This window comes from Salminus brasiliensis, chromosome 5, assembly GCF_030463535.1.
Source record: "Salminus brasiliensis chromosome 5, fSalBra1.hap2, whole genome shotgun sequence".
In the NCBI taxonomy this organism is placed as follows: domain Eukaryota; kingdom Metazoa; phylum Chordata; class Actinopteri; order Characiformes; family Bryconidae; genus Salminus; species Salminus brasiliensis.
The window spans coordinates 13147657-13164993 of NC_132882.1; the positions used below are offsets into that span (position 1 = coordinate 13147657).

At 39.4% G+C, this 17337-nt stretch overlaps 1 protein-coding gene across 1 annotated transcript; it reads right to left on the minus strand.

Annotated features, from left to right (window-relative positions):
- Positions 1-2564: 2564 nt before the first annotated feature.
- On the minus strand, positions 2565-17278 carry LOC140555481 (uncharacterized). Its single transcript, XM_072678735.1, has 14 exons — positions 17136-17278; positions 14979-15221; positions 14510-14803; positions 13625-13826; positions 12534-12740; positions 10170-10298; positions 9727-9848; positions 7912-7989; positions 7696-7769; positions 6894-6985; positions 6294-6426; positions 4284-4360; positions 3275-3323; positions 2565-3176 (listed from the first exon to the last, which is right to left on the minus strand). The coding sequence occupies exons 2-14, from the start codon at positions 15180-15182 to the stop codon at positions 3065-3067; spliced, it is 1773 nt and encodes a 590-aa protein (XP_072534836.1). The 5' UTR covers positions 15183-15221; positions 17136-17278; the 3' UTR covers positions 2565-3064.
- Positions 17279-17337: the final 59 nt, after the last annotated feature.

Here is a 17337-nt window from a genome sequence, read left to right on the forward strand (position 1 = left end):
ATCGAGGTCAACGATTCAACCCTGTTCCTACTTCACACAGAAACAATGTTAAACCTTTGGACAATAGTGTTTGCTAGCATAAGAAGCCATTAGCCACAAAATCTTCAACCTCGTCACATTCGCCCCTGTAATGGTTTTTCCAAAGTGACGGAGTTGAATGATTGTCCCTTTCATCGTCTTGACTGATATCAAATCTAATGTTCTAAAACCCATTATTAAGCTAGTGTCCAGACCCTAATGTTTAATTATATAGACATTTGAAGGGGTAGCAGGCTTATTAAAACATAAGGTACATTCAGATAAGCTGGAAATGACAAACGCCTGCAAAGAAGATCTTTATTCTGCCAAAACTGCCCTACAGCTCTTCTCCATTCATTGACACAGTGATAAACCATTGACAATGGAAGCTAAGCAGTTATATGTGCTTTTGCAATAAATGCAGCCAAACCTATACACGTAAAGAGTGTGCCAGAGTGAATGGTGAGGTGGTAGGCCTGTGTGTAGAAAGCAAAACTAGCTATAAAAAGGGGCTTTGATTGTGAAACCTTTACTTTCAAAATAAATAAGCTAGCTACCACTCAAAAAGGCTGTTCATTTAAGTGAGATATCCAAAGGATTCTGCAGCATTTCTGTGAGGATTTGATTGCATTTGGTGACAAGAGAATTAGTGAGGTCAGATTATGATTATTAGACATGGTGCCAATAGGTTTATGTTTATCTGCTCCAGAGAGTCCTATTCTTTTGGCAGTACTTTTCTACAGGGACACTGTGTGCATCTGTGCTCTTAAAAATGAAGGTGCTAGAAGTGGTTCCTTGAGTAATGCCATAGAAGAATCATATGTGCAACAGAGATGTGTGAGTATGAGAAACGTTTTAAAGGTCTAAAGGACCCAGCACCCAACACACATACACACATCTATATTACATAAAAGTGGTTCCTCCATGGCATTGCACACAGTCATTTGTGGCACCTTTATTTTTTTTAGAGTGTGTGCAGAGGAAAAGTGCAGAAGGAAAATAGTTCCTATCTTACATGTTTATTTGCTGTAGTCATTTTTGTACTTTCTCAGTATGAGAGACACATTCAGCTTCATATAAAGATAGATATTCAGTTTACTGCTGACAGACACTTGTGTGGTGATCGATTCTCAAGGATCTAAGTGTATTGATTGTTCAGCGTTAATCTGCCCATTCCTAATGTCAAATACATGTCAATAGGCATGTGGGACAGATAACTGTCTAAGTTACTAAGACTCATTTTTCCTCTTTTTAGATATCTTCGAAAAGCTGGAATAGATATTTCACTAACCCCCTTATAGCAAGACTGCTCTCAAGCAATGATCCAGTTAGACTGAATAAGGCTTAAAGGGACCTAGAAGAGCAAATTGTACTTTTCATTACATGACTGAATAATGAGAGTCCAGTACATGGACATGACAAACTGTGAACCTCAAACACTGCTGTGTCCTCCTGCAACAGACAATGTGTCATAATCAAAACAAGGCTGGAAAATGCCTTTTCCATGAAATGCCAATTCCAAAACCTCAGTCTTGACTCGTTATATTTACGCCCCCAAAATGTACATGAATCCAGACCACTATTGAAAGCCCTACTCAAATAGCCAAACAGTAAAACACAATGGTGATTTCAGGACAATATGGTGTTGTTGATTCTTGTAATACTCATGAGCAGCACATCAGATCCAGACTCTGATAGTTATGGGAATACGTGTTGCTTCACCTCATGACTGTGGCTTTATCTGTGCCAGCATCCGTAGAAGGGCAGCTGAAAGATGTGCGCTAGGCTAAGAGCTGACAGTTGCCGACTGGCTTTTCCCACATCTTCAGTCCATCGTATGCTCCACTGAAAACAAACTGGACTACCTTAGCTGAACTGAATTGAAGCTCATGTTTTTTTTACTGCTAAGACTCGAGAGAAGCAAGTGGGGCTGAGGATAAATGCTAACCTGCTACAATCTCTAAAGCTTGCAACCAGCACATCGCACTGAGAGCACACAACAAGAGGACAGCAACACTATAGTGTTTTTGTTACAGTGTTAAAACTATGCTATAATATGTGAGTTTTGTGAGCCATCAGTGTCGTAACCAGACAGTAAAAGCAGAGCCCTTCATAAAAGGCAAATCGGTGTGTTTCATTCTGAGGCAAGATAACAGGGTTGTAAATGAAAGCTATAGCAGGAGACTCCAGGCTTCCATAGTCAAGACCTGGGCTGATAACGGGGCCTACGCCACAGATTGTACATGTCAACTGTTTTAACTTGCTAACATTGTTCCCATCTCATTATTCATCAAGATTTCATTATTCATCAAGAATTTATGCTTTACTGCACTAATGTCAAAGATCAATTTAGAATACTCAATAAATACATGTTGGCACCTTCAAGCTTCTTCTCTGCTTCAAAAAGTTTTATCAGCCCAGTTTGTTTGAAAGTTGTTGCGTTAGTAATTGAAAAACACTGAAAACTATGTAAAAAATATATTTTACAAATTCATGATAAAGATTTCTTACAAATATTAGCATTTTATTCCCCCCCCCCAAAAAAATAAATCAACATGCTAACAACAGTCAGAGTTTCCTGTATTATGCTGGAGTGCAGCCAATCACAGATGGCGTTTTCTATTGAGTGAAACAGAACAAAGCTGACAAGGAGCCTGTAGTCAAGCCAGCAGACCTGAGATCTTGAGACTTGAGTAGAGGGTTCATTTATAATTTGGTAGGGTCTAAATCTCCTATCATGCATCAGACATGACAGGAAATTGTGATCTGTGCTATTGATTGATACGTTATCTCAACCTTGTTTGTGGCAGGTGCTAATGGATTGTGACTGTGAGGCCAAGAGGATCAGCAAATACTTCATATGCAGAAAGCTCTGTGCCTAGATCAGATTTTCAAATGGCATCAGCAGATTCAGACAGTATTAATAAAACAGCAAAGCTGCCCTTAGTTTTCCTTAGGTCATCCTTTAGGTCTCAGCTCAGGTTCTCCATGAAATAATCCAGTCTTCCTTATTTGAAGTTAAATCGTGCTGCAGGTCCACAGCAGGTCACATAACAGTACAAAATCTGGACTTGAATTTCCTGTGTGAGGGTGTGGACTCCTCACTCTCCAACTGTGCAGGGGCTGAGGCCTCTGTACTGTCCACCAGTAGGGGCTCACTAAAAAAATGAAGACATCAGGGTATCAACCATCGAGTCTTAATAACATCTGGTTTAGCTAATAACAGAACCTTAGAAGAGAAAGAGAAGACACCTACCTTCTCAACTCGCCAGGCCTCTGCTTTGAGCTTTCACACAAGGGATCATCTGCAGCAGAAAATATGATTTATCAGCAGTGGAAATTCACAAGACTTTTCAATACAACCTGGATGGCAAACAAAAATAGAGAGCTATCAGAATTAACTTAATTACTGGGTTACAAAATACTGATTACAGATTAACTTGTCAGTGAATCAGTAGGGAGTACTTGTCAGTTTTAATGATGACAATGAAAAATGTAATTATTTAAACTTAATAAGAGCCTGATGGACATATTAATTTCCACATTTACATTTTACACATTTACCTTTTTTATATTAGGTTTACTAAAGCCTTCTTATCATTTTTCTAAGAGAGCAATTTAGAATATTTTTTTTTCTATTTCAGAAAAGCTAAGCATGGTTTGTGTAACGTTTGAAGAATGAACCAGATGTTTGCAAGTGTAAAACCCAAAAATAATACTTTTAGGAATTCAAGTGGGCACGATAAACAGGGCGATCTGAAAATACATGGTCTAGGCAGAGTCGGTAACCAAGATCTAGTCCAAAAGTCAAAACCAGAAAGACAATTCAACCAGACAAAAAACAGAGAACAGTAAGACAAGCAGAAATAAGGCAAGTAATAGTGAAACCGCTCAGTATGCAGGTTGGCAATACAAGTTGTGAACAAGCTGAATAGGTATTTATACATAGTACAGTGATTGAGAACAGGTGTGTGATCTGAGTTTTCCTGTGAGTGTGAACAGTGAAATAGTCTCTGATTGGCTGTGGAAGGTGATGTGAGTGTGATGTCATGAGCCAGGAAGTTATGGGAATTGTAGGTGAGCTGGTTGACAGAGAGGGAGGGAAAATCTGTCAGCATGATGTTATTGTTTAGTCTACGTTTTACTATTTGGCTTAGATATAAACTCTAATAACTCAATTAACCATCATTTACTAACATAGACAATGACCTTAGTTACTCATGTAAGCAATGGTCTGATATGTGCATGTGTGCACGCAACCATACCCTGCTGTGAGATGGCGTGGGAGTCAGTGTGATTCTGGTATTGAACATCAGGTTTCTCGTACGTGTTATTCAGATTCCTGCCATGAAAAAGACATACATTACAAATACAGGATTCAGGTTTCATTCTCTGTCAAAAGCAGGCCTCCTGGGTGGGCGGCAACTATAAAAACTAATATTATTATTCTGTGTGCATCACGACTTAGAAAGGTAAAGAGAAGCTTTAAACAAATCTCTTTGAAATGAATTTCTTTCTCTTCAGTTGCACTATGTAGTCACATATGTAGAAGGCTCAGCAGTCGCACAGAGCTTGAACATTCTAGTGTTCAGAAAAAGTCCATAAACCCTGGTGCATCGACCCTCCTCTTCTTGAGAATATGAGTCAGATTCAACAAATGATTTGATCATTCTCTCAGGCCAAACAAATTCAAATATTTTGCAATTCATAAGCACACATATTGGCTAATAGCTCTTCTATTTACAGAAAATATCCACAAATATAATACAAGCTATAAAAGAGGAAGAATCATAATACTGTGTGACAAATATTACTGCGTGACTAGGCTGGCTATAACCCACAATACATTACACAGTAAAGTTTACACAGTAAAATCGGCCAATCAAAAAGCTTGCACTACATAAGAAACCATAAAAAACAAGATCTGTAGTGGCTCCATGTTTACAAAAAAGCATGTGTGAAGTTTACATCAAATGCTTTTGTGAGATTATTTTCTGGTTCCAAAGTAAAAATCTGATTATTGCCTGACTCATGTAAACTTGGAGTTTTGACATTAACTTACCAAAGTGCATGTAAAAAATCAGATTTTTAAGTGCATGTAAATACACACATTGTTAATTTTAGAAGGTTACAATTAAAGTGACATGCTTATGATTGTATGTCACAGGTTCTCCACTCTGAAAAACTGCTTGCTAACACTTTAAATTTGTGGTTGATATGGCACAACAGATAACAGCACTACCTGCCAGTGCCACTACCGCACCATGTGGGAGACTGGGGTTTGATTCCCAGTCTGGGTGACTATGCTGCGCTACACCAATAAGAGTCCTTGGGCAAGACTCTTAACACTACATTGGCCCACCTCTGTAATATGAGTAACCTTGTAGGTCGCTCTGGATAAGAGTGTCAGCTAAATACCGTAAATGTAAATGTAAACTCTGTATCTCTAAAATAGCGTCCTAACAGGAGAAGGAATACACCTACACTTTTAATGGAAGGCAATGTAAAACATTTAATTCCAAGTCATTTTGGAGCATTTCTTTTGGCCTATTCACCATTTTTTTGCAACAATGTAAAGAACAACTGTATATATAGCTGACAAGGACAATCCATAGCCACTATATGTTGTAGCAGCTTTTGGTTTTGATCTTGCCTGCTTGTTGGTGATGGATATGTCTGTGTTAACCCTGTCTGACGGCGTATCGACCATGACTTTCGGAAAGGCCTAAATAAACAGACTCATCACTTACATGCAACTCCCTCCGGTTCTTTTGTTGCACGTCTTCCCAACTCTAACCATGTTACTGTGAAATCAGAGCTTCTGTACACTTTGTTGTGCTCTCAAAAAAAGGTCACTAAACTTATCAGATTAACAGATTCATTGATTAAGGTAACAAAAGCAAACGTGTACAGCAGCCTTAGCTGTTCTGAAACACAAAGCCCACTGTGAGCTACTAGAGGAAAGCCAAGACTTGTGTTATTACCTCACCAGATAAATGACCAATTGAATTGTCTTGGCACCAAATATGACTCTTGTAAATCTCAGCAAAGGGTACATAAAGTATGTATGAATTAACTAAGCCGTTTATTGTTTCCATTTGTTTAGCAATCGCATGCCAAGGAGGCACAATTGGCACCATGGTCAAGAACCTTTATGCACTAAAAGAGAATGAAATATTAAAGAAGGCAGGGCTCTTAGTACTCCAAACTGTTGAAATGAACAAATAGACTAAAGCATCAGTCTGTAGAAACACTGACATTATGAGAGTGTGTACCTATTGGCCTCTGGTAGTGCATTCAGGTAAGCAGGCTGTTCTGTGTTTGCTATTCTTGATGGCATTATCATGTCACCATGGTGGTTCCTGCGCCCATATGTTTCCTTAGGTCTCCATTCTTTCCTAAACTCTCCTGCGGAGGGTAATGCAGGACAAAAGACCAGTTTATTTTAATGCACATTCTGTATAACAAAGATGTGACAATTTCATTTTCAAAAAAAAAAAAAAAAACATTCAGCACAGTGTATTAGAATTCAAAATTCTTCTTAGAGTTCAAGAATTCTTTTCTTGAACTAGCCATCTTGATCCATCCCCTCAGAGTAAAGTAGACAGGGAGGATGGTGCTTATGCTATGAACAAACCCGCACTCAGATATCAGGGATTCTTTCTCAGGTTGCTTAGAAATTCTAGGAGTAGATCATTTGGGAGTCTGGAGCGGCACAGAATGTTCTGTTTGAAAATTAAGCCGAACAATTACAGTTCCGATATACTATGAGCTCTGAATCCTGGCTTTAGAAAAATTATCATCATATTGATTCTGAAAATGTATGAATCATTACACTGCAGATTTCTGTTGGGAACTGGGTAATGTACCCTTACCCTGGGAGCTATCCTCTATCCTGCGGCTATTCAGCACTTCTCTTCTTTGCTGCTCCTTTAGAGTTTCCTCAGCCTTTCCTGTGTCAGTCAGGCTGCATGAATACAGTACGACAAATAAAAGATTCAGGTCTGACAACCCCCTTTAACTCTCTTATTATAACAAGCCGGTCAAGCAGGGGTGTACATTTGAAATTTCACAGTGATTTGAGTCCATTCTATTATTTTTTTTATTTTTTTTTTACCAGTACTCGACACTCACAAATGTAACTGAAGAAACTGATTAAACAGTAATCCAATTTTATGTTGCCAAAATAACCATGTAAATTACTGAATATGAATATAATCAATTTTACCTTTATAATTTTACCTTCAGATTGATGTAGACTGATGCTTATGTATACTACAGTTAAAACACTAGAACCATAAATATTGAACTTTTACCTTTGTAATTATGCTAATACAGGGTTAACACAACTAACACTGTTAGCTAAGTCTCTGGTGCAGTAAAAGTAAAGGACATGGTTCAATATTGCAAGGACAGACAATAAGTACTATAGACAGTAAATACAATAAATATGAAATTATACAAAGCTGTGCATGTACATTGCTGGGGGATTATGGTCTAGACTAAGTTACTACACTAATGTAAAAAATAGGCCAGTGATGTGTTGTGCGTGTAAATAGAAGAGTACAGGAGTGTGTATGCTGAGACCAGTAGACCATTCTGGTGTGAATATAGAAAGTTTATATATAAATATAGAAAGTTTACTCTATTTGAAAAAATAGTGCTGTATGGTTTTACCGTAGCTGCTGCCTGTGGAAGCTTCTCTCCTGGACGGCTCGGCGTGGACGGGGACCTCTCTGTATGGGTGTATGCTGCAACATGGCCAAATGTACAGACTGTAGTCTGGTATTTTAATATATTGCTGATTTAGAACTAAACCTCTGCTGTAATTGGACCAAAGCAGTACGGTCACAGAGGCCAGTCTGTAAACCCCAAGCCAGAATATAAGCTCACCTGCTGGACAGCCAGCTTCAGCTGCAAAGCTTCACTCAGCTTATTGACCAGGCTTTCCTGCACAGAGCTAGAGACATCCTAGAGAAAACAGATAGTGACCAAGTTGGTAATACTAACCGAATACTTTCACCTATCCACTTTTCCTAGATCAAAATCAGCAGAGAATAAAAAAATGCACTTCCGAGAACGTGCTTAGCACACACTGGACAAAGTACAATACTCTGTACACCGACCAGCCACTTCATTAACACCACCTTCATGTTTCTACATTCATTGTCAATTTTATTAGCTCTATTTTATCACCTCCAGCAGTACTGCTGAAATGATGGCGTTTAATTACATGCAGCACTTTTTATAGTTTATAAAGAGTATATTATAGAGTAAAGTATAGTTTATTTTTCTGGCAAAATATGTTGAAATCAGTGTGAAGGGTGAACCTTTGTGTGAATCTATCTACATCAGCATGCAGCTCAGTGCATTTGGAGTTAAATGCTAACTTGTCATCTAGATGTGATTGAAATGTAGACTTTCAGCTTTAATTGAAGGGGTTTAACAAAAATACTGCAATAACTGTTTACTGCTTATTTAGTTCTTTCATTTTCACAGGCTAATTGGACAATTCACTGATGAACAATTTTATGACCAGATGTGATCTGTTACCTCATTATGTAATGACTAATTAAGGAGATAAAAGGTCTGGAGTCGATTCCAAGGGCTGAAATTGCATTTGGTAGCTGTTCATGTGATGTAGATGATGGCAGAATTTTTTCCTTGTTGAGAAAAACCACTTTCACAACATCTAGTCAAGTCAAGAACACTCTCAATGAGGTAGGTGTGCCTTGACCTTTTCTGTGCCCTTGTAAACATTCCTTACATTCATACACACATACAAATGTCTCTTTATACATCACTCTGTCCACTGTTAGCACTGTGTAGCTGTTTATGGAATGGGGCTGCAGTTGTTTATTGTTCATATAAAGTTCATAAAATTCATATATTTAGCAGGATGAATTTTCTTTAAATGTATAGAGCTATACCTGCTCAGATTCAGTCAAATGCTGCAAAACTGAGCTGCATAACCTGAGGAATGACTCCCCAAGTCAGTCATCTGACCTCAACCCAAAAGTGTAGGAGGCTATCATCAATCCAATTTAGCAGCTTTTCACTTATTGAAGACAAAACTGCAGGCAGAAAGACTGACAAACAAGCAGAACTAAAAAGTTAAAAATCGCTTTGAATTACCGCTGGTTCAAATTCCAGGTCATGTTGCTTGCCATCAGCAACCAGAGTCCAAGAGAGCACAATTGGCCTTACTCTCTCAGGGATGGGTTGGTGGCACCCCCGCCATGTCACTCCTAGTGTGATGTTGGTCAGCACAGGCATCTGCTGCCGTGCTTTCCTCTGAGTAAGCCTTGCTGCCTTGCAAAGCTGCATGGCGGTGACTGACCTCACATGTCAGAGAGAACATGCTAGTCTTTATCCTCTTATTGTTGGGGCATTGCTAATGAAAGGGGGTGTTTACATGAACAGGGATTGGGTAATTGGTCTCCAAGTTGGGTGAAAAATGGGGTATAATTAGAAACAAATAACATTACAAATATAGAATAGAATCAAACAAGTTGAGACACAGTTTGTAATTAAAAGCGTCTTCCTTTTTTATTTTACAAATAATAACCTTTAAACTGTGGCAGCTTTCTCATATTCCAGCATGGAGGTGTTTAAAGTGGTGGTAAAGTGAATAATTGTGTCCGCAGGCTGTTTATTTAGCAGTATTTGAGCAAAACTCATGAACTGATTTGGGATCAGGCCTCTCACCTTGCATTTGGAGAGGACGGCTAAAGCCTGTTTGTAGTAGATGATGGCTTTTTCTGGCTCTCTCATTCTCATTCTGATTCCAGCCAGACCTTCACATGCCTGCCATTGCCCGGAGGAGTCATCTGTAGAAGGAGAGAGACAGGCAGAGACAAATATATAGAGACAGAAATAAAGGTAAATGGAAATGGAGAATTGGCAAGTGGGTTAAGCCCCCTTAAACCCTATGGGGCCTATATAGGCCTTACACCACAGTTCCCCACTTTCATAACTACATAACATACACGTTTGTTTCATAGTAGGTACTGAATAATGCATAATACTGAATAATACGTCTTAAGAACTGGAAAATGAACCTAGGGGCTTATGGGTTATTAATGTGATTGTAAATGTTTTCTGCTGAAGCAACACATTGTGTGAAAATATGCATGTATTCAGGTACACACCACTGTCTTTGAAGGCTTGCTGAGCATGTAGATAACTCTCTCCTGCCTCTTCCAGCTCCCCCAGCTCACTCAGGGCATAACCCAGGTTGCAAAAACAGCGCCCCTGAGCCCGACGGCTGCCCAGTGATCCTACAAACACAGCACGGATGAGAAAACCAGCAATATTAACGCTTATATTAGAATTTGCCACATGATGAAATATATTGATAATACATGATATGTAAATACTGATGTGATGTGAATAACACGTCTGTCCCTGTCTTCCAGCAGGAAAAAGGAAAAGCATCACAATCTAAGAGACCAAAACAACAGGTCTTGTGTGGTATTCCTTGTATGTGGTGGTCAGTAGCGACCAAAAGTGCTCCAAGAAAGGAGCACTAGGAGCGCTAGAACCAGCGACAGGGTCATTGGCATCTAAGGTTCATCAATGCGATTCATTGAGGCCCCACCTCACAACTTACATGAATGAAAGAATCTTAGTGCCAGATATCACAGGACACCTTTAAAGGCCTTGTGGAGTCCATGCCTTAAATGGTCAGATCTGTTGTGGCGGCACAAGGGTGACCTACCTAATATTAGGTGCTAATGTTATGGCTAGTTGGTGTATGTCTCTGTATATTCTCTATCTATATATATGTTATGGATAGTCAGAAGTAATGTTAGATGATTGCTAGCTGTCTACACACTACTAGAGACATACAGCAAGGCCTCGAAATAAGCTAGAGCTGAAGATGGCTGCATTAGATCTGTCTTGGTAGACAGAGAACAACCACAGAACCAATGCAAGGCACTCAATCAAATCCTCACATCAATGTTCCAACATCTTGTGCAAAAGACTTCCCAGAAGAGTAGAGGCTGCGGCAAATTCTCTGTATACACCAATCAGCCATAACATTAGCACCACTGACAGGTGAAGTAAAAACTGATCGTCTTCATCTACAGTGGCAACTGTCAAGGGGCGGATATATTAGGCAGCAGATGAACAGTCAGTTCATGAAAGTGACGTGTTAAATGCAGGAAAAATGCATAAGCATAAGAATCTGTGAGGCTAGATGGCAAGATCTTCTCATCAGAGAAGATACTCATGGTAATCTCTATGAATTACTGACTCATTGCATGCAAAACATGTTCAAGTATTAAACATGACTACTTTACTGTACTTATTATTTCTATGTACCAAACATTATGATGCCCTGAAATGGCAGGGGACTGTGTTGTAATTTCAACATGGTGAAACTGAAAAGTACGCTAATACCCTTAAATTAAAGTCTTAAATTAAACTAAAGACTGTTTTAATTTGAACTTAATGTGTAGCAGATGGACATATCAAGCAAAATGTGTCTGTGTTCCAAACATTATGGAGGGCACTGTAATGTAGCTCAGCTGGAAGGCTGTACCTGTTTTGCTCCCCAAACACACCCCTTCTATACAATTATCATAAAACATGAGGGATGTGGCAATAAAACACAGCAGTGGGTCTGAAGTCACACACAAGCCTATGCCAGCACATGCTCTGACGCAAAAGCATCCTGTGCTTTGTGAGTATCTGTGTGCAAGAGTGAGAAAAGAGTGAGAAAGAGCTAAAGAGAGAGAGAGAGCGAGAGAGAGAGAGCGAGAGAGAGAGAGAGAGAGAGAGATGCTGCTGTAAGCCTTTTCTCGATCTCCCCTGAGACTGACATATGGCCAGCGGCTACACATTTCATCTATACTGATGCTGCTCCTGACCAGAGCAACACAGTAACAGCACACACACACACACACACTCAGAGCCATTACAGCATTTCCTTTAAACAATATGTTGATTTCTTTGATAAAAAATAATGTGTAATAAATTTTATAAAATAATTTTTTTTATTTTATTCTCAATTTGGTACTGCCAATTAATCAACCCGTTCATAAGCTCCCCTTAGCTCTAGCAAAGCTCCCATCACTAGGAGGGTAAGGACTTAACCAGTCTCCTCCGATACTTCGCTAACAGCTAACAGGTGCCTGTGCCGGCCAAGAACGTTTCAAAAGTGATGGGGGCAGAGAGCACCATCTACCCTCCTTGAAAGAGCTTGGCCAGTTGTTTTCCCTCTGACTCCGACTGCTGATGGCAAAGCGGCATTTTATGGGATTCAAAATCGCAACCATGGTGGTACCGCAGCAGATGGCTGAGCCACTCTGAGCCCTATGTGTGTACATTTGTGTGTGCATGTGTATGTAAGAGAGGAAGTGTGTGTGAGTGTATGCAGTATATAATTATGAATATATCTGAACATGTTCTTGTTTTCCAATGCTAGGACAGAGCAGAAGCAGGTGACAGCTTCATTTCTGTTAAACACACATAATATGAGGATGTTCTGGTGTTTCTAACTTGCTGACCATGAAGAGCAGCTGCTTCTCTGTGGTATTCCAGGGCTTGTTGAAACTGGGCCAAGGTATTGTGAACTGCACCCAGATTCTGTAGTACCACAGCCCGCCTGCGAGGTGTGGACTGGACCAAAGGGAGAGCCAGCTCATAGCACTCAGTGGCCTCAGGAAACAGCTTCAGCTGGGAGAAACTCAGGCCCACTGCATTATACACCTTCGCTGGAAGAAAGAACAAGCACTGTGTGTCAAACGGAGCATCTTGGAACTAAATTAAAATGGAACAGGGATTTTCTCTTTTCCTTCTATAGACCTCTAGGGGAAGAACATACAAAGATCCATACATTTTACATTTAAGGCATTTAGTAGATGCTCTTATCCAGAGCAACTTACAAAAGTGCTATTTACCCAAGAAAAACATCAGCTAGTTTGAATAGGCTAAAAATTCAAAGATACCTCTAACTTTAGACACTACTAAACACAGGTCAATAAGGTGATCTCACTGCTATACACCCAAGTATTCTCGGAATTCCTGACAATGCCTTTTCCTAATCAAGCTTACACAATGCTAGACTACATCAGATTTGTCGAATTATTTCACTCACTTTCAATGAAAGCCACTTGAGCCACTTGTCTCAAAGTCTAACACTCTACCCTAACTTACAAGGCTTCAAGGCTTCTATGCTTAGAACCCCCTAATAATCCTGAGCTGATCGATGAACTTTTCAAGGTTCTCATAATTGAAAAAAGGTAGTTTGTAGGTTAACCTACCTACCTAAAGCTTTATTACACACTTATATTATCAAGGAATATATCAAGGAATGTAGTTACTGAGTAATATGCTAAATGTTTATAATTAATTTGCTTCATCAGATTAAAAATACAATGAACAACAACAAAAAATAATAATAAAAATAAATAAATAAATAAATATATATATATATATATATATATATATATATATATATATATATATATATATATATATATATATATATATATATATAGTGACATGAGGGATGTGACAACAGCACTGAGGAAATATGCCTTGGCACTTAAAGTGGTACTTTTATGTTCTGAGTATCATCATACTGTTTATACTTTACCAAGAGACTCTTGCTCTGAGATATTGGCACTCAGCTCCAAGCACTCTGTGAGCACACCGATGACATCGTCTGATGAGAAGCAATCACACTGCAGCATGTGGTTCCCAGCATCCTTCAGGGCCACCGCAGCAGAGGCAGGTTTTCCTGCAACCTTATAGCTTTCTGCTGCACGCAGGTAACTGTCTACCGCCTCAGGCCACTCCTAAAAGAGATACATCTCTCAGTTAGCGCTGAATTAACAGAAAGAGTTGTACTTTAAGTGTCTTATATGATTTTTGTATCTGGGCTACTTTAAAAATATACTGCGGCCTCCAGAACATGAACGTAAGAGAGAGAGAGAGTGTTTGTGTGTATGTGGCGAGGAAGAGTGATCGGGCGAAAGAGAGAAAGAGAGAGAGACGTGAACTCAAGGTGAAGTAAACATTAGCTAGCTAGTGCAAACAGCAACAAATGAGACGTAATGTCTAAGAATTTGAGTAGCCAGGATGAAGACTGGTGGAAGAAATAGAGAGTGGCTTAAAGAACAGTGACTTATTATCATTTAAAGGAACAAGTCATATAATTAGCCTTGTAGCTGAAATTACAACAAAAGAAGCAAGGTGTGCACACCACGTCTTTCACTACATTTAGAGTAAGGACAGAATTATGTATATTTGGTTTGTGGTCAATCACTTCAATCCTCTATGGGCTCTGACATTGAAATTAAATTAAAAATTAGTAGGTGTTCAAAGGTTACTGATAAACAAGCACGTAGCATTTTCAATAATATGATATGATGGATTGTGCTCAAATGATCAGAAGCATTCACTAACAAAGGAAAGATTCATTTATGGTTAGTAATTGTTGTACAAAATTCTCATTCTTTTCTGTTACAGAGTTGCTCACCTTCCTGCGGAGGTGACAATGGGCCAGTCTGATGCAGGTGTCCCCCTCACTGCTGCCATCTCCCTGTGAGCGATAGAGCTGTGCAGCCTGCAGGTAGTGCCTGGCTGCCTGGGAGTGGTTCTCCAGAGCTTCATGGGCTGCTGCAAGATTAAACTGAAGGTCTGCCACTCGCTCTCCCCTCTCACCTGGCTCGGCTCGTGACAAAAAATCCAGCCCCTTCTGGGGCTTACCTGCCTCCACATATGCTGCTCCGAGGTTAAAGGCACATGCTCGCTGTACTTTAGTCTCCTTGAGCTGAGGAGGAGGAATGAGAGCTTAAATTATGGCAATATAAATGCAAAGCACAAGGACACAATAATACTAAATACTATATAGTGCGCTTCTATGGAAATGCAAAACGTCCTAAGAGGTTAATGTATTCATCTCTTGCTCAGTATTTGTCAGACTGCTCTCTGTTTTGAGGGATTACCTTCACAGCAGCTTTGAAAGCCTTCTTGAAGTACTCAACAGCCTCAGTGCAGTCTCCCCGCTGTAGAGCACGATGTCCACCCGCTGTAAGACTCTCTATGTCCACCTGGACTTCTGCGTCCTCGACATCTTCACATTTCCCTTTCTTAGTGGTCTTCCTTTTCTTCTTCTGAGAATCTCGGGATGGTGAACCATCGGAGGCCATGGCAGGAATAACAGATGAATGTCATGGAGAGGCATGATGCTAGAAAGAGAACGAGGACAGGATGCCACATTTGCCCAAATGTTATTTGTGGTTTCACCACTGTAACTTTACAACTTAGCAGCATAATCATAGTCCTCCTAGTCTGATTATATATGCATATCTTCTAATGAAGCCGAAAGCAGAAAGATGTTGGACTCTAAAGTTGGACAGATGTTGAATTTTAGTTGAAAATGAAATTCTGGTTATTCTCGTTGTACAGACATTAAAATCTGGTTGGAAATCAAAGCCAAATATCCGTCAAAAGCCAAGATTGGGTTGACCTTAAGTGCCAACATTAAACGGACACTGAATTTTGGTTACTTAACAACACCAACAAGATTCTATCAACATGAACAAGAGATCTTTTCCTAAAAAATATAGAGAATATAGGGCTATTGTTAACGCTATACCTTAAGGTCTATTAATGCTGATTAAATCTCATGCAATTTTACTGCATTTCCAAATGTAAACATTTGCTTTATAATAATGGTGGATGGTGGACTTCAGGAGGAGGAAATGCTCTAACAAACAAAAGGAAAATTCTGCTCTCTTCCTTACAAGCTTAGCATTTATTATAAGTCCAAAAAGTACATATTAAAAACCCATGTACTTATAATCTTACTAAATTTACAGATATTGAACATAAATGTTAGTTTTGCACAAAGAATCCAGAAAGCATTGAACATTTTTTAGAGCGATTTATGCAATCACTTTTCAGATATTCAGATGTTTATTATGTAAGTCATTTTTGTTTCAATTATTGTGATTTCTAGGAATCGTTTAGAAATATGTTTTTTTTTACTATTTACCTCCCCAAACCTAAACACAGTAAATGTATGGTCGAATGTAATGTATTTATTAGCTAGTGTAGCTCTGTCTGCTTTGAGGTGAATGAGGGGTTTAGCTAAGCTTGCTGAAAGAGGGAATGTGTAACTTTTTGGTTTGTTGAAACGTTCAGACACAAAAAGCTGGCATGATTGTGAAGAGCTGTGAGGATTCACGCTTCACTAATGAATGTTTTATCACTAGTCTTAGGTATCAGCTCTCCGTACAGTCGCCAGAAGGGGGTTCCGCACAACAGTGGCTAATAAACATGATCGAGTACACTGAATTTTACTCCATCCGTGATCACGAGTGGCTTATTAAACTGAATTTGACGCGTTAAGCTAGATAGATAGATAGCTAGATACCTAAATTAAGTCGGGTAACGTTAGCTTGGACTAGCTAGCTAGTGCTAGCCATCGCTATCTAGCTAGATATCTATCTATCTGTCTGTCTGTCTGTCTATCTATCTGTCTGTCTGTCTGTCTATCTATCTGTCTGTCTGTCTATCTATCTATCTATCCAGCTCGTACAGAAACTCAGCTAGCTAGTGCTAGCCATATCTATCTATCTATCTATCTATCTGTCTGTCTGTCTGTCTGTCTATCTGTCTGTCTGTCTGTCTGTCTGTCTATCTATCTATCTATCCAGCTCGTACAGAAACTCAGCTAGCTAGTGCTAGCCATATCTATCTATCTATCTATCTATCTATCTATCTATCTATCTATCTATCTATCTATCTGTCTGTCTGTCTGTCTATCTGTCTGTCTGTCTGTCTGTCTGTCTATCTATCTATCCAGCTCGTACAGAAACTCAGCTAGCTAGTGCTAGCCATATCTATCTATCTATCTATCTGTCTGTCTGTCTGTCTGTCTGTCTATCTGTCTGTCTGTCTGTCTGTCTGTCTGTCTATCTATCTATCTATCCAGCTCGTACAGAAACTCAGCTAGCTAGTGCTAGCCATATCTATCTATCTATCTATCTGTCTGTCTGTCTGTCTGTCTATCTATCTATCTATCTATCTATCCAGCTCGTACAGAAACTCAGCTAGCTAGTGCTAAGTGAAGTTAGCTATTAGCTACAGTAACGTACCATATTTGGGAGTCCATCCATTTCTACAGTAATCCCCAGCTGAAGAGGCCACTTTTATTACCCTAATGAAATCTTAATTTATTTAAAAACAAGGTAGGATAGCTAGCTAACTAACTGCTCGACACCGATGAAGGCATCCTCATGACAGGCGCTGGCATATGCTCTGCTGACCACACTGGTTGTTTACCTCCGTTTCCAAGGC